General features: G+C 45.6%; 4 protein-coding genes across 4 annotated transcripts in view; all 4 read left to right on the top strand.

The window, feature by feature from the left end:
• The window catches only part of LOC117190948 (dopamine N-acetyltransferase-like), a 72183-nt gene that overhangs the window by 31340 nt on the left and 13535 nt on the right, over positions 1-27308 (top strand). The window lies entirely within an intron of this gene.
• On the top strand, positions 11826-14532 carry LOC117190944. Its single transcript, XM_033395940.1, has 2 exons — positions 11826-12949; positions 13027-14532. Exons 1-2 carry the CDS (start codon positions 11866-11868, stop codon positions 13041-13043), a joined length of 1101 nt encoding a protein of 366 aa, XP_033251831.1. The 5' UTR covers positions 11826-11865; the 3' UTR covers positions 13044-14532.
• Positions 15026-17923, top strand: LOC117190946. Its single transcript, XM_033395942.1, has 2 exons — positions 15026-16149; positions 16227-17923. Exons 1-2 carry the CDS (start codon positions 15066-15068, stop codon positions 16241-16243), a joined length of 1101 nt encoding a protein of 366 aa, XP_033251833.1. The 5' UTR covers positions 15026-15065; the 3' UTR covers positions 16244-17923.
• LOC117190945 lies at positions 21408-22727 on the top strand. Its single transcript, XM_033395941.1, has 2 exons — positions 21408-22558; positions 22636-22727. The coding sequence occupies exons 1-2, from the start codon at positions 21475-21477 to the stop codon at positions 22650-22652; spliced, it is 1101 nt and encodes a 366-aa protein (XP_033251832.1). The 5' UTR covers positions 21408-21474; the 3' UTR covers positions 22653-22727.

Below are 27308 nucleotides of genomic sequence, written 5' to 3'. Positions count from 1 at the left end.
CACTCGCGGCTGGCTGGGGCAAGCGGAATTTGCCAGTAGCCGCTCTTCAGATCCAGGGTCGATATGTACCTGGCATCTCTCAGCTTTTCCAATATGTGTTGAATCCTGGGGAGGGGGTACGCGTCGGGGATTGATCGCGCGTTCAACTGTCTATGCACATCCTGATGTCACCTGTTTTCTTGCCCACGAGGACAATTGGGGCGCTATGTGGACTCTTCGAAGGTTAAATTTTCCCTTCCTTAAGCAGCTCGACGACCTGTTTATTAATGACGGCTTGCATAGCGGGGTTTTTTGGATATTAACGTTGTTTTATAGGCTTTTTATCGCGCATCATGATGGTGTGTTCTGCAATGGGGGACACTCCGCTGAGGCCGTCGAATTGTTTCAGTTCTTGTTGCAACCATTCGGCGATCCAGGGTTCCAGGGGTTCGTCGTCTTTGGGCTCGGCCACTGTTGCTCATTGCGTCCGTTGCCGTTCACCGGTGCTCCTACGGCGGGGTCCGTTGTCGCCGTTGTTTGGTACGTCGTCCCTCGCAAGTTTTTCCCACCTCACCATCATGGATCCCAGGGGATCGGCCACGCACTCCTCGTCGGGTCCTGATGCTGGGTGATCCGGTCTCGGCTGAGATTCGTAGGTTGATCCAGGCTGGATGTGGATCCTATGTCTTGAGTCCTGGTATCATGGCTGTGTTTAAATTTCAGGCGCAAGGGGACTCCTCCACACTGCAGGGTCGCGTCTATTCCGCATAGAAAATCCATCCCGAGGAGGACGTCATCCAGCACGTCTTTCATTACCAGCACCGGCATCTTTACTTGTTGATCTCCTAATCGTATGTCTGCCATCAGCGCCTGAGTCAATTCGCGAATTCGTCCTCTCTCCAGCCGCAGGGTTCTCTTTACTGCCTTGGGTGGGAGTGGCGGTCTTCGCCCGGTCCCCTGCCGAGTGAAGCGCCTGTCCGTTTCCCGACGAATTCCTGCGACAGCATTCGATGGTGCGTAGCCCGCGACGGCCGCAGTCCCAGCAGTATAAGACTTGGGCCGTTCACACTCCCTGGAGAAGAGTCCGGACCCGCCGCAGTTCCTACAAGCATGCTGCACGTCGATTATGGTGTCGGCGTCTTGGATGATGATTCCATTCCTCACTTGGGTTCTATCGTGCCGGAGATCCTGTGTCCTCGCAGTCGCGTGATTCCTTGGTCCTCGTTGGCCGACCGTTGGCCCTGAAGTTTCCCGGGGATGGGTGTCTCGTGCTTGGTTCGGGTAGCCCGTGAGTTCCGACGGGCCCTTGTTACGCGTCACCTCGAAGTTTACAACCAGTTGCGTTAGTTCGGTGAGAGAATCAAAATCTTTTTGCCTCGTAAACAACTGGTATTCCGGGAGCATGTTGTCGTATATCCTTTCCAATTCCTGAGCCTCGGTGTATCCCGCGCGCTGCATCATTAGTCGAATGTCCACGAGGTACGTTTTAAACGCTTCTTTTGGTCGTTGAAAATGGGTTCGGATATCGTCCTCTAGCCGTTGAAAGTACCGGGGAGGCAAAAAAAACTCTGAAAACTCTTTGCGGAAGGTCTCCCATGGTTCTCCACTGAGGCGGTTCGTTCGAAACCAACTCTCGGCCCGACCGGTCAACAACACGAGGATTCCTTGTGATAAGTGTCGTAGATCTATCCTATAAGTGGCTGCCCTCTCTTGCACGAGCTCAAGGAAACTTAACGGATCGCCGGACCCATCAAACACGATTCCCCAGCGGACCATTTTCTCGGTGATCGCAGCGTTAAAATGCTCCTCGTTCCAGGTTGTTGATGGGTCCTTGCTACCGTGCAGGTTTCTCTGCGCGGCACCGACGTCGATGCCGTGGAGCAGGCTCTCTACCGGCACAGCGGATCCCGACGCCACGATACTACGGCTACTGGCGGGTACGACATCATACGCAGCCGGGGGATGGGTTTGTAGGCTAAGAGGCGCGAGTGTAGAAGGGTGGGGAGAAAGTGGTTTAACCTCTGGAGTCACGGTGACTCCGTACTGGGCCTCCAATTCCTCCAACCGAGAGAGCACCGTACTTGGTAAATCGGCCGAGTTTGCGAAGGTCGCGAGTCGACGTCTCAACTCTTCGACAGTTCCAGCACTGTCTAACCCAAGCTCCGCGGTAATCGTCTCCAACTCGTTTTTGCGCCTAACCGAAATCCACTTGACTCCCATGCTGAGTTGGTCCGGGTCACTGCTGCTGCACGTGGTCCACGATCGAATGTCTGGGGCGTCGCCCGAAGAATCGAAAAACGGCGAGACTATTCGGTGGTGAATTACCGGTGGGCCGTCCTGGTCGGGGACCTGGACACGGGGCTGGCAACCCAATTAACACGCACTTGTTCAGGGGTACTTTAGTCGTTGGTTTCTGCAGGATCGTTCCGATGAGAATCCGTTGGTTCGTGTTCAGCTACTGAGGGAGCGCGAGATGGACAGAAGACGCGGGATCGCTGTCTTTCGCACGTTGTATGCTGCAGGATATGGACCGCTGTATTGCTCGTTGCGTTCTGATCGAAGGCAGGGGATCACTCTGTTTCACACGTTGTATGTTGACCGAAGGCTGAGGACTACTGTCCTTTCGCGCGTTGTATACTGATCGAAGGCTGAGGACTACTGTTTTTTGCGCGTTGTGCACTGATCGAAGGCAGGGGATCACTCTGTTTCACACGTTGTATGTTGACCGAAGGCTGAGGACTACTGTCCTTTCGCGCGTTGTATACTGATCGAAGGCTGAGGACTACTGTTTCACACGTTGTATACAACCCGGCTTATATTGGGTCTGGCTGAACGGCCGAGCCTCTGCCGACGTCGACGTCTCGGAATCGGCCGAGAACACCACGCGAGAGAGCCGCGGGCGAATGGTTAGGTAAATAGTCGAAGATCGGGGGGTGCGGGTAGTATGAGGAAGGGATAATTGCATGTATTATACTCGTGGGTCGTTCGGCACATCCCCGCCGCCGACGCCCAGAACTGTTCTCCGGTCTTCACCCCTCTCTCCAAACTGTACCGGGCGCTATGATCCCGCATGGTTTTGCCCGAGTATAGCGGGGACCACGGAATTTTCGTTCTGCTTTGCGTGCTGCTTCGTCGCTGGTGCTTCACTTGGATTTGTATACCCGATACTCAAAATGAGTATTGGGGTATATTAGATTTGTGGTAAAAGTGGACGTGTGTAACGTCCAGAAGGAATCGTTTCCGACCCCATAAAGTATATATATTCTTGTTCAGCATCAATAGCCGAGTCGATAGAGCCCTGTCTGTCTGTCCGTCCGTCCGTCCGTCCGTCTGTCCGTCCCCTTCAGCGCCTAATGCTCAAAGATGCTATAAGAGCTAGAGCAACGATGTTTTGGATTCAGACTTCTGTGATATGTCACTGCTACAAAAATATTTCAAAACTTTGCCCCGCCCACTTCCGCCCCCACAAAGGACGAAAATCTGTGGCATCTGTGGTAAAAGTGGATGTGTGTAACGTCCAGAAGGAATCGTTTCCGACCCCATAAAGTATATATATTCTTGTTCAGCATCAATAGCCGAGTCGATAGAGCCCTGTCTGTCTGTCCGTCCGTCCGTCCGTCCGTCCGTCCGTCCGTTTGTCCGTCCGTCCGTCCGTCCGTCTGTCCGTCCCCTTCAGCGCCTAATGCTCAAAGATGCTATAAGAGCTAGAGCAACGATGTTTTGGATCCAGACTTCTGTGATATGTCACTGCTACAAAAATACTTCAAAACTTCACCCCGCCCACTTCCGCCCCCACAAAGGACGAAAATCTGTGGCATCCACAATTTTAAAGATACGAGAAAACCAAAAACGCAGAATCGTAGAGAATGACCATATCTTTTAGACTGCAGAATCTGAATTCGATCGTATTATTATTATAGCCAGCATCAAGAAAACAATTTCATTTTTTCTCGCCCTGTCTCTCTCTAACACACAGGTAGCATAGGCGGCTTTGCTTAGAGTAAAACATTAGCGCCTAGATCTCAGAGAATATAAAAGCTAGAGCAACCAAATTTGGTATCCACACTCCTAATATATCGGACCGAGACAAGTTTGTTTCAAAATTTCGCCACACCCCCTTCCGCCCCCGCAAAGGATGAAAAGCTGGGGATATTCTTAAATCTCAGAGACTATTAACGCTAGAGTAACCAAATTTAGTATCCGCACTCCTGTTAGATTTCACTTTAAAACGTAAATCTCAAAATTTCGATTCACCCTCTTCCGCCTACACAAAAGACGAAAATCTGTTGCATGCACAATATTGCAGATTCGAGAAAACTAAAAACGCAGAATCATAGATAACGACCATATCTATCTGATTGCTGAATCTGGATCAGATCAGATCATTTTTATAGCCAAAGGAAACAAATCAATTTGCAGTGGCTACGCAGCGCGTGACGCTCACGCTCAGACTGATTTACTGTCTCTCTCGCACGCACTCTTTGTCGTGTCGTTTAATATTAGCGGCGTCTGCCGGAGGAGAGCCATACTGACTTAGTATCGGTAGAGTTGCGGTGTCCGTAGCAAATTGAGTATCGGGTATAAAAACACTGGGAAAAGACTCGTAGGGCAGACGGGGGGGTCTAATACACAAGACGGGATGCGAAAAGAAAAACACATTAGGGGCGGAACCGAGATAAAAAGCTGCTCCCTGCCAAATGGAACGTCTACGAGCGAGCATGTTCTTGATATTCGTACAATGATTAAGATGATCTCAGAGAAGAAGATACAGGGGAGGTACAGCTCAATTAGGACGATCGGGTCCCGGGCAGTGAAGAGTGCGGCGGAGTGCAGTCCGGTCCGGTTTGTAGTCGGCAATTAAATGGCAATCTTGACGAGTTTTTCCGCGATATTTTTGGATGGCAAAGCGCAATGCGCCTTCGCTGTCTGGGGTCCATCAGGCCGTAAAGTCAGTTTCTATTGCACAAAATATCTGTTCTGCAGATATTTTAATTATAATTGCTCTTTGAATAGCCTTTCAAGACATTTATGCTGGGGTTTGCTTACCCAAAAATCCATAGATTAGCCGCAAATAAAGATCAAAGCTGAAGACGGCGGAAACTGCTCGCTAATTAATGTATTGTAGTTCTGGGCTGGCCTGTTTTTATACCCGATACTCAAAATGAGTATTGGGGTATATTAGATTTGTGGTAAAAGTGGATGTGTGTAACGTCCAAAAGGAATCGTTTCCGACGCTCACTTTTTATAACCGATACTCAAAATGAGTATTGGGGTATATTAGATTTGTGGTGAAAATGGATGTGTGTAACGTCCAGAAGGAATCGTTTCCGACCCCATAAAGTATACATATGTATATATTCTTGATCAGCATCAATAGCCGAGTCGATTGAGCCATGTCTGTCTGTCCGTCTGTCCGTCCGTCCGTCTGTCCGTCCCCTTCAGCGCCTAGTGCTCAAAGACTATAAGAGCTAGAGCAACGATGTTTTGTATCCAGACTTCTGTGATATGTCACTGCTACAAAAATATTTCAAATTTTCAATCCGCCCACTTCCGCCCCCACAAAGGACGAAAATCTGTGGCATCCACAATTTTAAAGATATGAGAAAACCAAAAACGCAGAATCGTAGAGACTGACCATATCTTTTAGACTGCAGAATCTGAATTGGATCGTATTATTATTATAGCCAGCATCAAGAAAACAATTTCATTTTTTCTCGCCCTGTCTCTCTCTAACACACACGTAGCATAGGCGGCTTTGCTTAGAGTAAAACATTAGCGCCTAGATCTCAGAGACTATTAAAGATAGAGCAACCAAATTTGGTATCCAGAATCCTAATATATCGTACCGAGACGAGTTTGTTTCAAAATTTCGCCACACCCCCTTCCGCCCCCGTAAAGGACGAAAATCTGGGGATATTTACAAATCTCAAAAACTATTAACGCTAGAGTAACCAAATTTAGTATCCGCACTCCTGTTAGATCTCACTTTAAAACGTATACCTCAAAATTTCGATTCACCCTCTTCCGCCTACACAAAAAACGAAAATCTGTTGCATGCACAATATTGCAGATTCGAGAAAACTAAAAACGCAGAATCATAGATAACGACCATATCTATCTGATTGCTGAATCTGGATCAGATCAGATCATTTTTATAGCCAAAGGAAACAAATCAATTTGCAGTGGCTACGCAGCGCGTGACGTCACGCTCAGACTGATTTCCTGTCTCTCTCGCACGCACTCTTTGTCGTGTCGTTTAATATTAGCGGCATCTGCCGGAGGAGAGCCATACTGACTTAGTATCGGGTACAACTGTAGAGTTGCGGTGTCCGTAGCAACTCACAGCGTTCCCCCTCGTTGTATTTACTCTCACCATAATTGTACAAAATTCACCACTGCATTCTCTCTCTTATGCCCAGTACTCAAGCACTAAGATTTGTAATAAATAGTTATTCCCTAATACTCAACTGGATCGATCGACTTTTCTCTTTCTTGTATAGACTTTGATTCGTTTGCAGAAAAAACTAACACACCCCCATCCGTGAATTAACATTAATGCGGAAAACGCTCCTTGTACAAACATTTTGGCGCCCAACGTGGGGCATGTGTGTTATGTTAATTCTTCAATTAAACTAATCGCAATCTACAAAGGCAACAATTACAACATTCGCTCGTCTCGCAGCTGCAATCGAAAGTTCCGAAAACCGTATCAGAATTGTTCGTCTAGATCGCGGGATCGTTGTCCTCGCCTTGCTCTCGCCGTTCTCGCTTAATTTTATCATTCGCTTGTCACCCACAACGCATTCAACGGCGCTTGCATTCTCGGTTCGTTCGCTTTGCAGCTACCTGCTTTGGTCCATCGATCAACGCATTCTATCTATTGGAATTCCACCGCTTCACTTTCGTTTTGCTTTCGTTGCCGCTGCTGGAACTTTTGCTTTTGCTTTCACCGTTGGATTTGTGCTCTAGCTGCTGCTGCTTGCTGCGTTTTTTGTTGTTGTTATTTTTGGAAGCTCTAGTTCTGTGTCAGCGTAAATACACAACACAACAAAATGACGACGCTCGAAGACTTAAAACGCCAACGGAGCAATATAAAACGAAATATAACTCGGATCAAATCTGTGGTAGATGCTAAATCGGAAACCCCGATATGCAATGATGAGCTTCGCTATCGGTTGAACATCTTAGAAACGTATTTCAAGAATGTTTTAAATGTCCAAGCTAATATTGAAGACCTTAGTCCGAATGATGAAGGACGGGCAGATTTGGAGGATACATACATAGCAATCAAGCTAGCCATAAAGGAAACGAGGGGGAACGTTGTGAGTTGCAGCGGACACCGCAACTCTACAGTTATACCCGATACTAAGTCAGTATGGCTCTCCTCCGGCAGACGCCGCTAATATTAAACGACACGACAAGGATTGCGTGCGAGAGAAACAGAAAATCAGTCTGAGCGTGACGTCGGGTGCTGCGTAGCCAGTGCAAATTGATTTGTTCCTTTTGGCTATAAAACTGATCTGATCTGATCCAGATTCAGCAATCTGATATATATGACCATTATCTATGATTCTGCGTTTTTAGTTTTCTCGTATCCTCAATATTATGGATGCAACAGATTTTCGTCCTTTGTGTGGGCGGAAGGGGGTGGGGCGAAATTTTGAGATATACGTTTTATAGTGAGATCTAACAGGAGTGCGGATACCAAATTTGGTTACTCTAGCCTTAATAGTCTCTGAGATTTGTAAATATCCCCAGATTTTCATCCTTTGCGGGGGCGGAAGGGGGTGTGGCGAAATTTTGAAACAAACTCGTCTTGGTACGATATATTAGGAGTCTGGATACCAAATTTGGTTGCTCTATCTTTAATAGTCTCTGAGATCTAGGCGATAATGTTTTACTCTAAGCAAAGCCGGCTATGCTACGTGTGTGTTAGAGAGAGACAGGGCGAGAAAAAATTAAATTGTTTTCTTGATGCTGGCTATAATAATAATACGATCTTATTCAAATTCTGCAGTCTAAAAGATATGGTCATTCTCTACGATTCTGCGTTTTTGGTTTTCTCGTATCTTTAAAATTGTGGATGCCACAGATTTTCGGCCTTTGTGGGGGCGGAAGTGGGCGGGGCGAAGTTTTGAAAAATGTTTGTAGCAGTGACATATCACAGAAGTCTGGATCCAAAACATCGTTGCTATAGCTCTTATAGTCTTTGAGCACTAGGCGCTAATAGGGACGGACAGATGGACAGACGGACGGACGGACAGACGGACAGACGGACGGACGGACAGACGGACAGACGGACAGACAGACATGGCTCAATCGACTCGGTTATTGATGCTGATCAAGAATATATATACTTTATGGGGTCGGAAACGATTCCTTTTGGACGTTACACACATCCACTTTTACCACAAATCTAATATACCCCAATACTCATTTTGAGTATCGGGTATAAAAATAGGGAAATTCCGCTCAGCGGTAGTCCTTAAATTTCAGTTTCCCACAGAAAAGCGGTTTACATAAGTGTTTTCCAAAAAATTCCAGATGCCCATGACGCATTTTAGTGCTTTACTAGAAGGCCAAGAAAAAGTGGAAAGAGCCACTTCCAAGAAATAAATATATGTAGGTAACAATAAAATTGCTGATCGGAGTAGGGGCTTAATCGACTACAATGCATCCATTTCCTTGATATAGCATCAAATTTATATCGATTGTTTTGATCTTCCACCAGTCCAATATACCCATGACCCATGGGGCAGAGATAAACGAGGGGGAACGTTGTGAGTTGCTGCGGAGACCGCAACTCTACAGTTATACCTGATACTAAGTCAGTATGGCTCTCCTCCGGCAGACGCCGCTAATATTAAACGACACGACAAGGAGTGCGTGCGAGAGAGACAGAAAATCAGTCTGAGCGTGACGTCGGGTGCTGCGTAGCCAGTGCAAATTGATTTGTTCCTTTTGGCTATAAAAATGATCTGATCTGATCCAGATTCAGCAATCTGATATATATGATCATTATCTATGATTCTGCGTTTTTAGTTTTCTCGTATCCTCAATATTGTGGATGCAACAGATTTTCGTTCTTTGTGGGGGCGGAAGGGGGTGGGGCGAAATTTTGAGACATACGTTTTATAGTGAGATCTAACAGGAGTGCGGATACCAAATTTGGTTACTCTAGCCTTAATAGTCTTTGAGATTTGTGAATATCCCTAGATTTTCATCCTTTGCGGGGGCGGAAGGGGGTGTGGCAAAAATTTGAAACAAACTTATCTCGGTCCGATATATTAGGAGTGTGGATTCCAAATTTGGTTGCTCTAGCTTTTATAGTCTCTGAGATCTAGGCGCTAATGTTTTACTCTAAGCAAAGCCGGCTATACTACGTGTGTGTTAGAGAGAGACAGGGCGAGAAAAAATGAAATTGTTTTCTTGATTCTGGCTATAATAATTATACGATCTGGTTCATATTTTGCACTCTAGAAGATATAGGTATCTTCTACGATTCTGCGTTTTTAGTTTTCTCGTATCGTCGAAATTGTGGATGCCACAGATTTTCGCCCTTTGTGGGGCGGAAGTGGGCGGGGCAAAGTTTTGAAATATTCTTGTAGCAGTGACATATCACAGAAGTCTGGATCCAAAACATCGTTGCTCTCGCTCTTATAGTCTTTGAGCACTAGGCGCTGAAGGGGACGGACAGACGAACGGACGGACAGACGGACGGACGGACGAACGGACGGACAGACGTACAGACAGACAGGGCTCAATCGACTCGGCTATTGATGCTGATCAAGAATATATATACTTTATGGGGTCGGAAACGATTCCATCTGGACGTTACACACATCTACTTTTACCACAAATCTAATATACACCAATACTTATTTTGAGTATCGGGTATAAAAACACTGGGAAAAGACTCGTAGGGCAGACGGGGGGGTCTAACAAAAATACACAAGACGGGATGCGAAAAGAAAAACACATTAGGGGCGGAACCGAGATAAAAAGCTGCTCCCTGCCAAATGGAACGTCTACGAGCGAGCATGTTCTTGATATTCGTACAATGATTAAGATGATCTCAGAGGAGAAGATACAGGGGAGGTACAGCTCAATTAGGACGATCGGGTCCCGGGCAGTGAAGAGTGCGGCGAAGTGCAGTCCGGTCCGGTTTGTAGTCGGAAATTAAATGGCAATCTTGACGAGTTTTTCCGCGATATTTTTGGATGGCAAAGCGCAATGCGCCTTCGCTGTCTGGGGTCCATCAGGCCGTAAAGTCAGTTTCTATTGCACAAAATATCTGTTCTGCATTGCGTAGATATTTTAATTATAATTGCTCTTTGAATAGCCTTTCAAGACATTTATGCTGGGGTTTGCTTACCCAAAAATCTATAGATTAGCCGCAAATAAAATCAAAGCTGAAGACGGCGGAAACTGCTCGCTAATTAATGTATTGTAGTTCTGGGCTGGCCTGTTTTTATACCCGATACTCAAAATGAGTATTGGGGTATATTAGATTTGTGGTAAAAGTGGATGTGTGTAACGTCCAAAAGGAATCGTTTCCGACCCCATAACGAATATATATATTCTTGATCAGCATCAATAGCCGAGTCGATTGAGCCATGTCTGTCTGTCCGTCTGTCCGTCTGTCCGTCCGTCCATCTGTCCGTCTGTCCGTCCCCTTCAGCGCCTAGTGCTCAAAGACTATAAGAGCGAGAGCAACGATGTTTTGGATCCAGACTTCTGTGATATGTCACTGCTACAAAAATATGCCCCCACAAAGGACGAAGGATCAGTTATACCCGATACTAAGTCAGTATGGCTCTCCTCCGGCAGACGCCGCTAATATTAAACGACACGACAAGGATTGCGTGCGAGAGAAACAGAAAATCAGTCTGAGCGTGACGTCGGGTGCTGCGTAGCCAGTGCAAATTGATTTGTTCCTTTTGGCTATAAAACTGATCTGATCTGATCCAGATTCAGCAATCTGATATATATGACCATTATCTATGATTCTGCGTTTTTAGTTTTCTCGTATCCTCAATATTATGGATGCAACAGATTTTCGTCCTTTGTGTGGGCGGAAGGGGGTGGGGCGAAATTTTGAGATATACGTTTTATAGTGAGATCTAACAGGAGTGCGGATACCAAATTTGGTTACTCTAGCCTTAATAGTCTCTGAGATTTGTAAATATCCCCAGATTTTCATCCTTTGCGGGGGCGGAAGGGGGTGTGGCGAAATTTTGAAACAAACTCGTCTTGGTACGATATATTAGGAGTCTGGATACCAAATTTGGTTGCTCTATCTTTAATAGTCTCTGAGATCTAGGCGCTAATGTTTTACTCTAAGCAAAGCCGGCTATGCTACGTGTGTGTTAGAGAGAGACAGGGCGAGAAAAAATGAAATTGTTTTCTTGATGCTAGCTATAATAATAATACGATCTTATTCAAATTCTGCAGTCTAAAAGATATGGTCATTCTCTACGATTCTGCGTTTTTGGTTTTCTCGTATCTTTAAAATTGTGGATGCCACAGATTTTCGGCCTTTGTGTTGGCGGAAGTGGGCGGGGCGAAGTTTTGAAAAATGTTTGTAGCAGTGACATATCACAGAAGTCTGGATCCAAAACATCGTTGCTATAGCTCTTATAGTCTTTGAGCACTAGGCGCTAATAGGGACGGACAGACGGACAGACGGACGGACGGACAGACGGACAGACGGACGGACGGACAGACGGACAGACAGACATGGCTCAATCGACTCGGTTATTGATGCTGATCAAGAATATATATACTTTATGGGGTCGGAAACGATTCCTTCTGGACGTTACACACATCCACTTTTACCACAAATCTAATATACCCCAATGCTCATTTTGAGTATCGGGTATAAAAATGGGAGGAGATCTGAACGCCAGCATTGTTGCGCCGGACTACCACCCACCGCCAGTGAAGTCATCGTTACCAAGGTTGTCGCTACCCACTTTCGACGGAACATATGCAAACTATAAGAATTTCATTCACTCGTTCGAGCAAATTGTTGTGCGTGAGTCTGAATTGTCTAATATAGAAAAGTTTAATTATTTGCTGACCTGCCTCACGGGGCCGGCATTAGATACAATTCAGGCAGTCCAGGTTACAAGCGAAAACTATCCGAAGGCCCTAGCAAAACTCAAAAGCCGTTTTGATAATCCTACTCTTATATTTTTAGAAGGTATTGAGGCATTGTTTGCACTACAACCTGTGGAAAGGCCAAACAGTCAGCAGCTTCACAGCCTAGTGGATAAGGCATCCGCTATATTAAGCTCGCTGGAGTCCATCGGCAAACCTGAGAACATTGTTCACGCTATGGTTATATATATTATAATGGAAAAGTGTGATCAGCAAACCCGGAACAAGTGGAAGGAATCGCAGGACTACAAAACTCTGCCAACCTGGCTAGCATGCACACAGCTTTTGGAACGCCACTGTCAGTTTCTCCATTCGTCTGGAAACTCGGCTGCTACTTCGTCACAACGAAAGGCTGAATCCAATAAGTCAAATCGTCATTCTAATCACCAAATAAACTCGTCGTTTGCTATCACTAATCCGTCTTGTACACTTTGTTCTAGTTCTGGCCATAAGATCTCTAATTGTGCTCAGTTCAAGGCTATGAACAGCAACCAACGGTACGACAATGCAAAACGCCTCGGTCTCTGCATCAATTGTCTTGGAAATGGTCATAGAGTGGCGCAATGTTCATCGACTCATCGTTGCCGATCCTGTAATCGGAATCATCATTCATCTTTGCATCACTCTCAGCCGCAACAGCCACCCCAATCATCAGCAGGACAATTTTCAACTACTGAACCGGTACTCCAACCAGCGCAACCCTCCTGGCAAACGGCTCATCAAGCTGCTTCACACTCTCATATGGAGATCGCAGCAGATGATCAAATTTTGTTGGCAACAGCTATGGTTTTGGTAAAGGATGCCACAGGTGAATACAAACTCGGTAGAGCGTTGCTTGATTCATGTTCTCAGGTTAATTTTGTAACCGAAACCTTTGCACAAAAGCTTCGCCTTCGTCGTGAAAAACACCACATTGGAATTCGCAGTATAGGAGACTCCCTTACTAGTTTGAAGGCTCGTACGACTACCTCTATTAAGTCACGTACTTCCGGCTATCAGCTCACTCTCCAGTTTGGAATCACATCCCATATTGCCTACCAGCCAGATAGTGAGATCGACATATCGAATTGGAACCTACCAGCTAACACTCCATTGGCTGACGAATCGTTCTATAGGACTAAACGTATTGATTTGTTACTGGGGACCGAAGCCTTCTATGGAGCTCTAGCTGTTGGCCAGATTCGCATTGGTCCAAATCTTCCCACTTTGCAGAAGACTCTTTTTGGTTGGGTTGTTGCTGGGAGGTACCAGCGGCAATATAACAGACAGCCACCATTGTGCTTGGCGACTGTAGAAGAGTCGATCGACAAGAATTTGCAGCAATTATGGAAAGTGGACTCATTTGTCGATCCAAGCGCTAGAATGCTCCCAAATCATCGTCGCTGTGGGGACCATTTCAGGGACACAACACATCAGGATGCCAGTGGGCGGATTGTCGTTCGCTTGCCATTTCAAGAAGATCCAAGTTGTCTTGGAAGTTCCTTCGATACAGCTCGAACTCGATTTTTTGCCATTGAGAGACGTCTCGCTCGTCTACCGGAAATTCGCTCGCAGTATATCTCGTTCATGCAGGAATATGAAAGTCTCGGCCATATGTCCCTCGTACTGAATCCTAACTTGGAAGAACCGCATTATCATATACCCCACCATTTCGTTCTGAAACCAAGCAGTACCTCGACGAAGCTCAGAGTTGTCACTTAACGATCTACTTTTAGTAGGCCCTACCATTCAGGATGAGTTGTACTTGCAATTGCTGCGGTTCCGCATGCATAGGTTCGGCATCACAGCCGACGTCACAAAAATGTACAGGCAGGTACTTGTGAGTGAGAAGGATAGAAAATTCCAGTACATTTTGTGGCGAGCATCTCCAAATACGGATCTTCAAACCTACCAACTCAATACAGTGACATATGGGACTGCGTCTGCCCCATTTCTCGCAACTCGTAGTTTGCATTACTTGGCTGAGGATTGTAAGGATGCATGGCCATTTGGGGCTGCTGCTGTTAAAACTGCATTTTATGTTGATGACCTTTTGTGTGGGGCTGATACACTCTTCAAACTGAAATCACATCAACTCTCGCTCGTGGTCAGTTTCCATTATGCAAGTGGCATTCAAATCATCCAGGCGTGATGGAAGACGAATCTACCAAGGAATTAAACATTTCAGAAAACTCAGTCAGCAGCACACTCGGCGTAACTTGGCATCAACGAAGTGATGCATTTAGTTTCACATTTAATCCAAAGGAAGTCTATCCCACTACCACAAAACGAACAATTTTGTCTACTGCGTCGTCGCTATTCGATCCAATCGGTCTGCTATCACCGTTAGTCATTGTCTCTAAGATCATTCTTCAGGAGTTGTGGCTTTTGAAACTCGACTGGGACGAGTCTGTCCCCAGAATTTAAGCCACGCATGGAGCAAGTGTTTGGAATCGCTGAATTCACTGTCGTCACTAGCGGTACCTCGTTTTTGTTTGCAGCTTGATACTAGGAGCATTCAAATACATGGATTTTGCGACGCATCGATTTTTGGTTTTCTCGTATCTTTAAAATTGTGGATGCCACAGATTTTCGGCCTTTGTGTTGGCGGAAGTGGGCGGGGCGAAGTTTTGAAAAATGTTTGTAGCAGTGACATATCACAGAAGTCTGGATCCAAAACATCGTTGCTATAGCTCTTATAGTCTTTGAGCACTAGGCGCTAATAGGGACGGACAGACGGACAGACGGACGGACGGACAGACGGACAGACGGACGGACGGACAGACGGACAGACAGACATGGCTCAATCGCCTCGGTTATTGATGCTGATCAAGAATATATATACTTTATGGGGTCGGAAACGATTCCTTCTGGACCTTACACACATCCACTTTTACCACAAATCTAATATACCCCAATGCTCATTTTGAGTATCGGGTATAAAAATGGGAGGAGATCTGAACGCCAGCATTGTTGCGCCGGACTACCACCCACCGCCAGTGAAGTCATCGTTACCAAGGTTGTCGCTACCCACTTTCGACGGAACATATGCAAACTATAAGAATTTCATTCACTCGTTCGAGCAAATTGTTGTGCGTGAGTCTGAATTGTCTAATATAGAAAAGTTTAATTATTTGCTGACCTGCCTCACGGGGCCGGCATTAGATACAATTCAGGCATTCCAGGTTACAAGCGAAAACTATCCGAAGGCCCTAGCAAAACTCAAAAGCCGTTTTGATAATCCTACTCTTATATTTTTAGAAGGTATTGAGGCATTGTTTGCACTACAACCTGTGGAAAGGCCAAACAGTCAGCAGCTTCACAGCCTAGTGGATAAGGCATCCGCTATATTAAGCTCGCTGGAGTCCATCGGCAAACCTGAGAACATTGTTCACGCTATGGTTATATATATTATAATGGAAAAGTGTGATCAGCAAACCCGGAACAAGTGGAAGGAATCGCAGGACTACAACACTCTGCCAACCTGGCTAGCATGCACACAGCTTTTGGAACGCCACTGTCAGTTTCTCCATTCGTCTGGAAACTCGGCTGCTACTTCGTCACAACGAAAGGCTGAATCCAATAAGTCAAATCGTCATTCTAATCACCAAATAAACTCGTCGTTTGCTATCACTAATCCGTCTTGTACACTTTGTTCTAGTTCTGGCCATAAGATCTCTAATTGTGCTCAGTTCAAGGCTATGAACAGCAACCAACGGTACGACAATGCAAAACGCCTCGGTCTCTGCATCAATTGTCTTGGAAATGGTCATAGAGTGGCGCAATGTTCATCGACTCATCGTTGCCGATCCTGTAATCGGAATCATCATTCATCTTTGCATCACTCTCAGCCGCAACAGCCACCCCAATCATCAGCAGGACAATTTTCAACTACTGAACCGGTACTCCAACCAGCGCAACCCTCCTGGCAAACGGCTCATCAAGCTGCTTCACACTCTCATATGGAGATCGCAGCAGATGATCAAATTTTGTTGGCAACAGCTATGGTTTTGGTAAAGGATGCCACAGGTGAATACAAACTCGGTAGAGCGTTGCTTGATTCATGTTCTCAGGTTAATTTTGTAACCGAAACCTTTGCACAAAAGCTTCGCCTTCGTCGTGAAAAACACCACATTGGAATTCGCAGTATAGGAGACTCCCTTACTAGTTTGAAGGCTCGTACGACTACCTCTATTAAGTCACGTACTTCCGGCTATCAGCTCACTCTCCAGTTTGGAATCACATCCCATATTGCCTACCAGCCAGATAGTGAGATCGACATATCGAATTGGAACCTACCAGCTAACACTCCATTGGCTGACGAATCGTTCTATAGGACTAAACGTATTGATTTGTTACTGGGGACCGAAGCCTTCTATGGAGCTCTAGCTGTTGGCCAGATTCGCATTGGTCCAAATCTTCCCACTTTGCAGAAGACTCTTTTTGGTTGGGTTGTTGCTGGGAGGTACCAGCGGCAATATAACAGACAGCCACCATTGTGCTTGGCGACTGTAGAAGAGTCGATCGACAAGAATTTGCAGCAATTATGGAAAGTGGACTCATTTGTCGATCCAAGCGCTAGAATGCTCCCAAATCATCGTCGCTGTGGGGACCATTTCAGGGACACAACACATCAGGATGCCAGTGGGCGGATTGTCGTTCGCTTGCCATTTCAAGAAGATCCAAGTTGTCTTGGAAGTTCCTTCGATACAGCTCGAACTCGATTTTTTGCCATTGAGAGACGTCTCGCTCGTCTACCGGAAATTCGCTCGCAGTATATCTCGTTCATGCAGGAATATGAAAGTCTCGGCCATATGTCCCTCGTACTGAATCCTAACTTGGAAGAACCGCATTATCATATACCCCACCATTTCGTTCTGAAACCAAGCAGTACCTCGACGAAGCTCAGAGTTGTCACTTAACGATCTACTTTTAGTAGGCCCTACCATTCAGGATGAGTTGTACTTGCAATTGCTGCGGTTCCGCATGCATAGGTTCGGCATCACAGCCGACGTCACAAAAATGTACAGGCAGGTACTTGTGAGTGAGAAGGATAGAAAATTCCAGTACATTTTGTGGCGAGCATCTCCAAATACGGATCTTCAAACCTACCAACTCAATACAGTGACATATGGGACTGCGTCTGCCCCATTTCTCGCAACTCGTAGTTTGCATTACTTGGCTGAGGATTGTAAGGATGCATGGCCATTTGGGGCTGCTGCTGTTAAAACTGCATTTTATGTTGATGACCTTTTGTGTGGGGCTGATACACTCTTCAAACTGAAATCACATCAACTCTCGCTCGTGGTCAGTTTCCATTATGCAAGTGGCATTCAAATCATCCAGGCGTGATGGAAGACGAATCTACCAAGGAATTAAACATTTCAGAAAACTCAGTCAGCAGCACACTCGGCGTAACTTGGCATCAACGAAGTGATGCATTTAGTTTCACATTTAATCCAAAGGAAGTCTATCCCACTACCACAAAACGAACAATTTTGTCTACTGCGTCGTCGCTATTCGATCCAATCGGTCTGCTATCACCGTTAGTCATTGTCTCTAAGATCATTCTTCAGGAGTTGTGGCTTTTGAAACTCGACTGGGACGAGTCTGTCCCCCAGAATTTAAGCCACGCATGGAGCAAGTGTTTGGAATCGCTGAATTCACTGTCGTCACTAGCGGTACCTCGTTTTTGTTTGCAGCTTGATACTAGGAGCATTCAAATACATGGATTTTGCGACGCATCGATTTTTGGTTTTCTCGTATCTTTAAAATTGTGGATGCCACAGATTTTCGGCCTTTGTGGGGGCGGAAGTGGGCGGGGCGAAGTTTTGAAAAATGTTTGTAGCAGTGACATATCACAGAAGTCTGGATCCAAAACATCGTTGCTATAGCTCTTATAGTCTTTGAGCACTAGGCGCTAATAGGGACGGACAGACGGACAGACGGACGGACGGACAGACGGACAGACGGACGGACGGACAGACGGACAGACAGACATGGCTCAATCGACTCGGTTATTGATGCTGATCAAGAATATATATACTTTATGGGGTCGGAAACGATTCCTTCTGGACCTTACACACATCCACTTTTACCACAAATCTAATATACCCCAATACTCATTTTGAGTATCGGGTATAAAAATGGGAGGAGATCTGAACGCCAGCATTGTTGCGCCGGACTACCACCCACCGCCAGTGAAGTCATCGTTACCAAGGTTGTCGCTACCCACTTTCGACGGAACATATGCAAACTATAAGAATTTCATTCACTCGTTCGAGCAAATTGTTGTGCGTGAGTCTGAATTGTCTAATATAGAAAAGTTTAATTATTTGCTGACCTGCCTCACGGGGCCGGCATTAGATACAATTCAGGCATTCCAGGTTACAAGCGAAAACTATCCGAAGGCCCTAGCAAAACTCAAAAGCCGTTTTGATAATCCTACTCTTATATTTTTAGAAGGTATTGAGGCATTGTTTGCACTACAACCTGTGGAAAGGCCAAACAGTCAGCAGCTTCACAGCCTAGTGGATAAGGCATCCGCTATATTAAGCTCGCTGGAGTCCATCGGCAAACCTGAGAACATTGTTCACGCTATGGTTATATATATTATAATGGAAAAGTGTGATCAGCAAACCCGGAACAAGTGGAAGGAATCGCAGGACTACAAAACTCTGCCAACCTGGCTAGCATGCACACAGCTTTTGGAACGCCACTGTCAGTTTCTCCATTCGTCTGGAAACTCGGCTGCTACTTCGTCACAACGAAAGGCTGAATCCAATAAGTCAAATCGTCATTCTAATCACCAAATAAACTCGTCGTTTGCTATCACTAATCCGTCTTGTACACTTTGTTCTAGTTCTGGCCATAAGATCTCAAGTTGTGCTCAGTTCAAGGCTATGAACAGCAACCAACGGTACGACAATGCAAAACGCCTCGGTCTCTGCATCAATTGTCTTGGAAATGGTCATAGAGTGGCGCAATGTTCATCGACTCATCGTTGCCGATCCTGTAATCGGAATCATCATTCATCTTTGCATCACTCTCAGCCGCAACAGCCACCCAAATCATCAGCAGGACAATTTTCAACTACTGAACCGGAACTCTAACCAGCGCAACCCTCCTGGCAAACGGCTCATCAAGCTGCTTCACACTCTCATATGGAGATCGCAGCAGATGATCAAATTTTGTTGGCAACAGCTATGGTTTTGGTAAAAGATGCCACAGGTGAATACAAACTCGGTAGAGCGTTGCTTGATTCATGTTCTCAGGTTAATTTTGTAACCGAAACCTTTGCACAAAAGCTTCGCCTTCGTCGTGAAAAACACCACATTGGAATTCGCAGTATAGGAGACTCCCTTACTAGTTTGAAGGCTCGTACGACTACCTCTATTAAGTCACGTACTTCCGGCTATCAGCTCACTCTCCAGTTTGGAATCACATCCCATATTGCCTACCAGCCAGATAGTGAGATCGACATATCGAATTGGAACCTACCAGCTAACACTCCATTGGCTGACGAATCGTTCTATAGGACTAAACGTATTGATTTGTTACTGGGGACCGAAGCCTTCTATGGAGCTCTAGCTGTTGGCCAGATTCGCATTGGTCCAAATCTTCCCACTTTGCAGAAGACTCTTTTTGGTTGGGTTGTTGCTGGGAGGTACCAGCGGCAATATAACAGACAGCCACCATTGTGCTTGGCGACTGTAGAAGAGTCGATCGACAAGAATTTGCAGCAATTATGGAAAGTGGACTCATTTGTCGATCCAAGCGCTAGAATGCTCCCAAATCATCGTCGCTGTGGGGACCATTTCAGGGACACAACACATCAGGATGCCAGTGGGCGGATTGTCGTTCGCTTGCCATTTCAAGAAGATCCAAGTTGTCTTGGAAGTTCCTTCGATACAGCTCGAACTCGATTTTTTGCCATTGAGAGACGTCTCGCTCGTCTACCGGAAATTCGCTCGCAGTATATCTCGTTCATGCAGGAATATGAAAGTCTCGGCCATATGTCCCTCGTACTGAATCCTAACTTGGAAGAACCGCATTATCATATACCCCACCATTTCGTTCTGAAACCAAGCAGTACCTCGACGAAGCTCAGAGTTGTCACTTAACGATCTACTTTTAGTAGGCCCTACCATTCAGGATGAGTTGTACTTGCAATTGCTGCGGTTCCGCATGCATAGGTTCGGCATCACAGCCGACGTCACAAAAATGTACAGGCAGGTACTTGTGAGTGAGAAGGATAGAAAATTCCAGTACATTTTGTGGCGAGCATCTCCAAATACGGATCTTCAAACCTACCAACTCAATACAGTGACATATGGGACTGCGTCTGCCCCATTTCTCGCAACTCGTAGTTTGCATTACTTGGCTGAGGATTGTAAGGATGCATGGCCATTAGGGGCTGCTGCTGTTTAAACTGAATTTTGGGATGATGACCTTCTGTGTGGGGCTGATACACTCTTCAAACTAAAAACTGAAATCACATCAACTCTCGCTCGTGGTCAGTTTCCATTATGCAAGTGGCATTCAAATCATCCAGGCGTGATGGAAGACGAATCTACCAAGGAATTAAACATTTCAGAAAACTCAGTCAGCAGCACACTCGGCGTAACTTGGCATCAACGAAGTGATGCATTTAGTTTCACATTTAATCCAAAGGAAGTCTATCCCACTACCACAAAACGAACAATTTTGTCTACTGCGTCGTCGCTATTCGATCCAATCGGTCTGCTATCACCGTTAGTCATTGTCTCTAAGATCATTCTTCAGGAGTTGTGGCTTTTGAAACTCGACTGGGACGAGTCTGTCCCCCAGAATTTAAGCCACGCATGGAGCAAGTGTTTGGAATCGCTGAATTCACTGTCGTCACTAGCGGTACCTCGTTTTTGTTTGCAGCTTGATACTAGGAGCATTCAAATACATGGATTTTGCGACGCATCGATTTTTGGTTTTCTCGTATCTTTAAAATTGTGGATGCCACAGATTTTCGGCCTTTGTGGGGGCGGAAGTGGGCGGGGCGAAGTTTTGAAAAATGTTTGTAGCAGTGACATATCACAGAAGTCTGGATCCAAAACATCGTTGCTATAGCTCTTATAGTCTTTGAGCACTAGGCGCTAATAGGGACGGACAGACGGACAGACGGACGGACGGACAGACGGACAGACGGACGGACGGACAGACGGACAGACAGACATGGCTCAATCGACTCGGTTATTGATGCTGATCAAGAATATATATACTTTATGGGGTCGGAAACGATTCCTTCTGGACCTTACACACATCCACTTTTACCACAAATCTAATATACCCCAATACTCATTTTGAGTATCGGGTATAAAAATGGGAGGAGATCTGAACGCCAGCATTGTTGCGCCGGACTACCACCCACCGCCAGTGAAGTCATCGTTACCAAGGTTGTCGCTACCCACTTTCGACGGAACATATGCAAACTATAAGAATTTCATTCACTCGTTCGAGCAAATTGTTGTGCGTGAGTCTGAATTGTCTAATATAGAAAAGTTTAATTATTTGCTGACCTGCCTCACGGGGCCGGCATTAGATACAATTCAGGCATTCCAGGTTACAAGCGAAAACTATCCGAAGGCCCTAGCAAAACTCAAAAGCCGTTTTGATAATCCTACTCTTATATTTTTAGAAGGTATTGAGGCATTGTTTGCACTACAACCTGTGGAAAGGCCAAACAGTCAGCAGCTTCACAGCCTAGTGGATAAGGCATCCGCTATATTAAGCTCGCTGGAGTCCATCGGCAAACCTGAGAACATTGTTCACGCTATGGTTATATATATTATAATGGAAAAGTGTGATCAGCAAACCCGGAACAAGTGGAAGGAATCGCAGGACTACAAAACTCTGCCAACCTGGCTAGCATGCACACAGCTTTTGGAACGCCACTGTCAGTTTCTCCATTCGTCTGGAAACTCGGCTGCTACTTCGTCACAACGAAAGGCTGAATCCAATAAGTCAAATCGTCATTCTAATCACCAAATAAACTCGTCGTTTGCTATCACTAATCCGTCTTGTACACTTTGTTCTAGTTCTGGCCATAAGATCTCTAATTGTGCTCAGTTCAAGGCTATGAACAGCAACCAACGGTACGACAATGCAAAACGCCTCGGTCTCTGCATCAATTGTCTTGGAAATGGTCATAGAGTGGCGCAATGTTCATCGACTCATCGTTGCCGATCCTGTAATCGGAATCATCATTCATCTTTGCATCACTCTCAGCCGCAACAGCCACCCCAATCATCAGCAGGACAATTTTCAACTACTGAACCGGTACTCCAACCAGCGCAACCCTCCTGGCAAACGGCTCATCAAGCTGCTTCACACTCTCATATGGAGATCGCAGCAGATGATCAAATTTTGTTGGCAACAGCTATGGTTTTGGTAAAGGATGCCACAGGTGAATACAAACTCGGTAGAGCGTTGCTTGATTCATGTTCTCAGGTTAATTTTGTAACCGAAACCTTTGCACAAAAGCTTCGCCTTCGTCGTGAAAAACACCACATTGGAATTCGCAGTATAGGAGACTCCCTTACTAGTTTGAAGGCTCGTACGACTACCTCTATTAAGTCACGTACTTCCGGCTATCAGCTCACTCTCCAGTTTGGAATCACATCCCATATTGCCTACCAGCCAGATAGTGAGATCGACATATCGAATTGGAACCTACCAGCTAACACTCCATTGGCTGACGAATCGTTCTATAGGACTAAACGTATTGATTTGTTACTGGGGACCGAAGCCTTCTATGGAGCTCTAGCTGTTGGCCAGATTCGCATTGGTCCAAATCTTCCCACTTTGCAGAAGACTCTTTTTGGTTGGGTTGTTGCTGGGAGGTACCAGCGGCAATATAACAGACAGCCACCATTGTGCTTGGCGACTGTAGAAGAGTCGATCGACAAGAATTTGCAGCAATTATGGAAAGTGGACTCATTTGTCGATCCAAGCGCTAGAATGCTCCCAAATCATCGTCGCTGTGGGGACCATTTCAGGGACACAACACATCAGGATGCCAGTGGGCGGATTGTCGTTCGCTTGCCATTTCAAGAAGATCCAAGTTGTCTTGGAAGTTCCTTCGATACAGCTCGAACTCGATTTTTTGCCATTGAGAGACGTCTCGCTCGTCTACCGGAAATTCGCTCGCAGTATATCTCGTTCATGCAGGAATATGAAAGTCTCGGCCATATGTCCCTCGTACTGAATCCTAACTTGGAAGAACCGCATTATCATATACCCCACCATTTCGTTCTGAAACCAAGCAGTACCTCGACGAAGCTCAGAGTTGTCACTTAACGATCTACTTTTAGTAGGCCCTACCATTCAGGATGAGTTGTACTTGCAATTGCTGCGGTTCCGCATGCATAGGTTCGGCATCACAGCCGACGTCACAAAAATGTACAGGCAGGTACTTGTGAGTGAGAAGGATAGAAAATTCCAGTACATTTTGTGGCGAGCATCTCCAAATACGGATCTTCAAACCTACCAACTCAATACAGTGACATATGGGACTGCGTCTGCCCCATTTCTCGCAACTCGTAGTTTGCATTACTTGGCTGAGGATTGTAAGGATGCATGGCCATTAGGGGCTGCTGCTGTTTAAACTGAATTTTATGTTGATGACCTTCTGTGTGGGGCTGATACACTCTTCAAACTAAAAACTGAAATCACATCAACTCTCGCTCGTGGTCAGTTTCCATTATGCAAGTGGCATTCAAATCATCCAGGCGTGATGGAAGACGAATCTACCAAGGAATTAAACATTTCAGAAAACTCAGTCAGCAGCACACTCGGCGTAACTTGGCATCAACGAAGTGATGCATTTAGTTTCACATTTAATCCAAAGGAAGTCTATCCCACTACCACAAAACGAACAATTTTGTCTACTGCGTCGTCGCTATTCGATCCAATCGGTCTGCTATCACCGTTAGTCATTGTCTCTAAGATCATTCTTCAGGAGTTGTGGCTTTTGAAACTCGACTGGGACGAGTCTGTCCCCCAGAATTTAAGCCACGCATGGAGCAAGTGTTTGGAATCGCTGAATTCACTGTCGTCACTAGCGGGACCTCGTTTTTGTTTGCAGCCTGATACTAGGAGCATTCAAATACATGGATTTTGCGACGCATCGATTCGGGCATACGGCTGCTGTGTTTATGTGCGCACGGAGAATTCGCTTGGACAGGTCACAGTGAAATTGTTCACTTCTAAGTCTAGAGTAGCACCAGTGAAGAAACAGTCTCTTCCGAAGCTTGAACTATGCGGCGCACATCTACTTTCTCAGTTGTATAACAAAGTCAAGGCCGTTCACATCGAAGTAGTCTCTGATTTGTCAACAAAGGCGTTCTTAAACGCATTGAAACGGATGGGAGGTCGTCGCAAGCTGCCGACAGACATCTTCTGCGATAATGCCACTAACTTTGTAGGGGCATCGAATCAACTGCAGGAACTAAAAAAGTTTATGTTTTTAAAGCAGACGCAAGATGAAATCTATAAATTTTGCGCATCTGACTTTATTAATTTCCATTTTATTCCCCCCCAGGGCACCTCATTTCGGAGGCCTTTGGGAAGCGGCAGTCAAGAGTGCAAATGGGCTGTTAAAGCGTACGCTGGCCAACACCAGGTTCACCTTTGGGAGGTGAGCACTGTCGTCGTCGAGATAGAATCGATCCTCAACTCGCGCCCGCTATCGCCGCTTTCGTCAGACCCAAATGACTATAGCACTCTCACAGCTGGTCATCTCTTGGTTGGCGAATCATTGCGATCACTAACTGAAAGGTCCCTCGAGAATATCAAGCTGTCAAGTATGGACCGCTACGATGCGATTACGGCCGTCAAGCAACGGTTTTGGAAGCAATGGTCTGCTGACTATGTCAACGAATTGCGATCGCGCACGAAGTGGACAGCACCCTCAACGAACCTCACCGAGGGCACGTTGGTCATCATCCATGAGGACAACCTGCCACCGCTACGCTGGAAACTAGGCCGAGTGCAGTCTACTGTGCTTGGGAAGGATGGACTTGTACGGGTGGTGCACCTCCGCACTGCAAATGGAACATGTTGCAGGCCAATACACAAGTTGGCAATTCTTCCGGTGGTTTGAAAGCAGTCCTTTCAAAGGGCCGGGATGTTCGGTCAAACTCCTTTAAGGAACAAGTATTCAAATGACCCTCGTAAAATAGAGAGCCTACGCTCACTTTTTGTATTTACTCTCACCATAATTGTACAAAATTCAGCACTGCATTCTCTCTCTTATGCCCAGTACTCAAGCACTAAGATTTGTAATAAATAGTTATTCCCTAATACTCAACTGGATCGATCGACTTTTCTCTTTCTTGTATAGACTTTGATTCGTTTGCAGAAAAAACTAACACACCCCCATCCGTGAATTAACATTAATGCGGAAAATGCTCCGTGTACAAACAAACGAAGATGATTTTGACTGATACAAATCTCGCTCCATTGCGATGTCTTATATTTTCAGGTTGTCTTCTTAATCAATTAACTCTTGTTACTATGTGAGGCTTCCAGTATGGGTCCTCACAATATATCAAAGACAATATAAGTTGGAAAAGAAGGACCTACAGGCCGCCACAAGGCACATACGAGAGAGCAGCTGGCTTTTGAGCGCTCTCTTGGGGCTTTTCCACAAAAATTTAGGAGAGCCCGGGGACACTTTCAAAATACTCGTTCTATTACTTATCTTATTATTATAGTTTTTTGGTGTACCGTTAGGGATCGGAAATGCATTATTTTCAGCATTAAGCGAGAGGGAACGTTGTGAGTTGCTGCGGACACCGCAACTCTACAGTTATACCCGATACTAAGTCAGTATGGCTCTCCTCCGGCAGACGCCGCTAATATTAAACGACACGACAAAGAGTGCTTGCGAGAGAGACAGAAAATCAGTCTGAGCGTGACGTCGGGCGCTGCGTAGCCACTGCAAATTGATTTGTTCCTTTTGGCTATAAAAATTATCTGATCTGATCCAGATTCAGCAATCTGATAGATATGGTCGCTATCTATGATTCTGCGTTTTTAGTTTTCTGGAATCTGCAATATTGTGGATGCAACAGATTTTCGTTCTTTGTGTGGGCGGCAGGGGGTGGGGCGAAATTTTGAGATATACGTTTTATAGTGAGATCTAACAGGAGTGCGGATACTAAATTTGGTTACTCTAGCGTTAATAGTCTCTGAGATTTGTGGATGCCCCAGATTTTCGTCCTTTGCGGAGGGATGTGGCGAAATTTTGACACAAAACGGTCAAGGTCCGATATCACAGGAGTGTGGATACCAAATTTGGTTGCTCTAGCTCTTATGGGTTCTGAGATCCTTGAACTCATATTTTGCAATTTGCAAAACCGACCATGAAACCTGTGTGTTAGAGAGAGACAGAGCGAGAAAGAATGAAATTGTTTTCTTGATTCTGGCTATAATAATTATACGATCTGGTTCAGATTTTGCACTCTAGAAGATATAGTCATCTTCTACGGTTCTGCGTTTTTGGTTTTCTTGTATCGTCGAAATTGTGGATGCCACAGATTTTCGCCCTTTGTGGGGGCGAAAGTGGGCGGGGCAAAGTTTTGAAATTTTCTTGTAGCAGTGACATATCACAGAAGTCTGAATCCAAAACATCGTTGCTATAGCTTTTATAGTCTTTGAGCACTAGGCGCTGAAGGGGACGGACAGACGGACAGACGGACGGACGGACAGACGGACAGACAGACATGGCTCAATCGACTCGGCTATTAATGCTGATCAAGAATATATATACTTTATGGGGTCGGAAACGATTCCTTCTGGACGTTACACACATCCACTTTTACCACAAATCGAATATACACCAATACTCATTTTGAGTATCGGGTATAAAAATTGTCATTCCGCAATACTGTATTCAAGAAATTGCAGCTAAAAGGAAGAAATCAAAAGATTTTGATTGCTTTCGACAAGTCAGTGGAGAGTGGCGCGTTTAGCAAAATGATTTAATCATTTTTATTGTACATTCATTTACAAATTGCCAGCAATCGCGGGGCTGGATCGACGCCGTGCCCACTTAAACGGCGTTAATGCGATTTTAATTATCCGTATGCAAACAGAACCGCATCGAGGCGACAACGCGGGACAGGGACAGAGACAGGGACCGGGACAGTCAG

The sequence above is a fragment of the Drosophila miranda genome (genome assembly GCF_003369915.1).
Source record: "Drosophila miranda strain MSH22 chromosome Y unlocalized genomic scaffold, D.miranda_PacBio2.1 Contig_Y1_pilon, whole genome shotgun sequence".
NCBI lineage: Eukaryota > Metazoa > Arthropoda > Insecta > Diptera > Drosophilidae > Drosophila > Drosophila miranda.
This window is presented reverse-complemented; position numbering and strand designations above follow the sequence as displayed.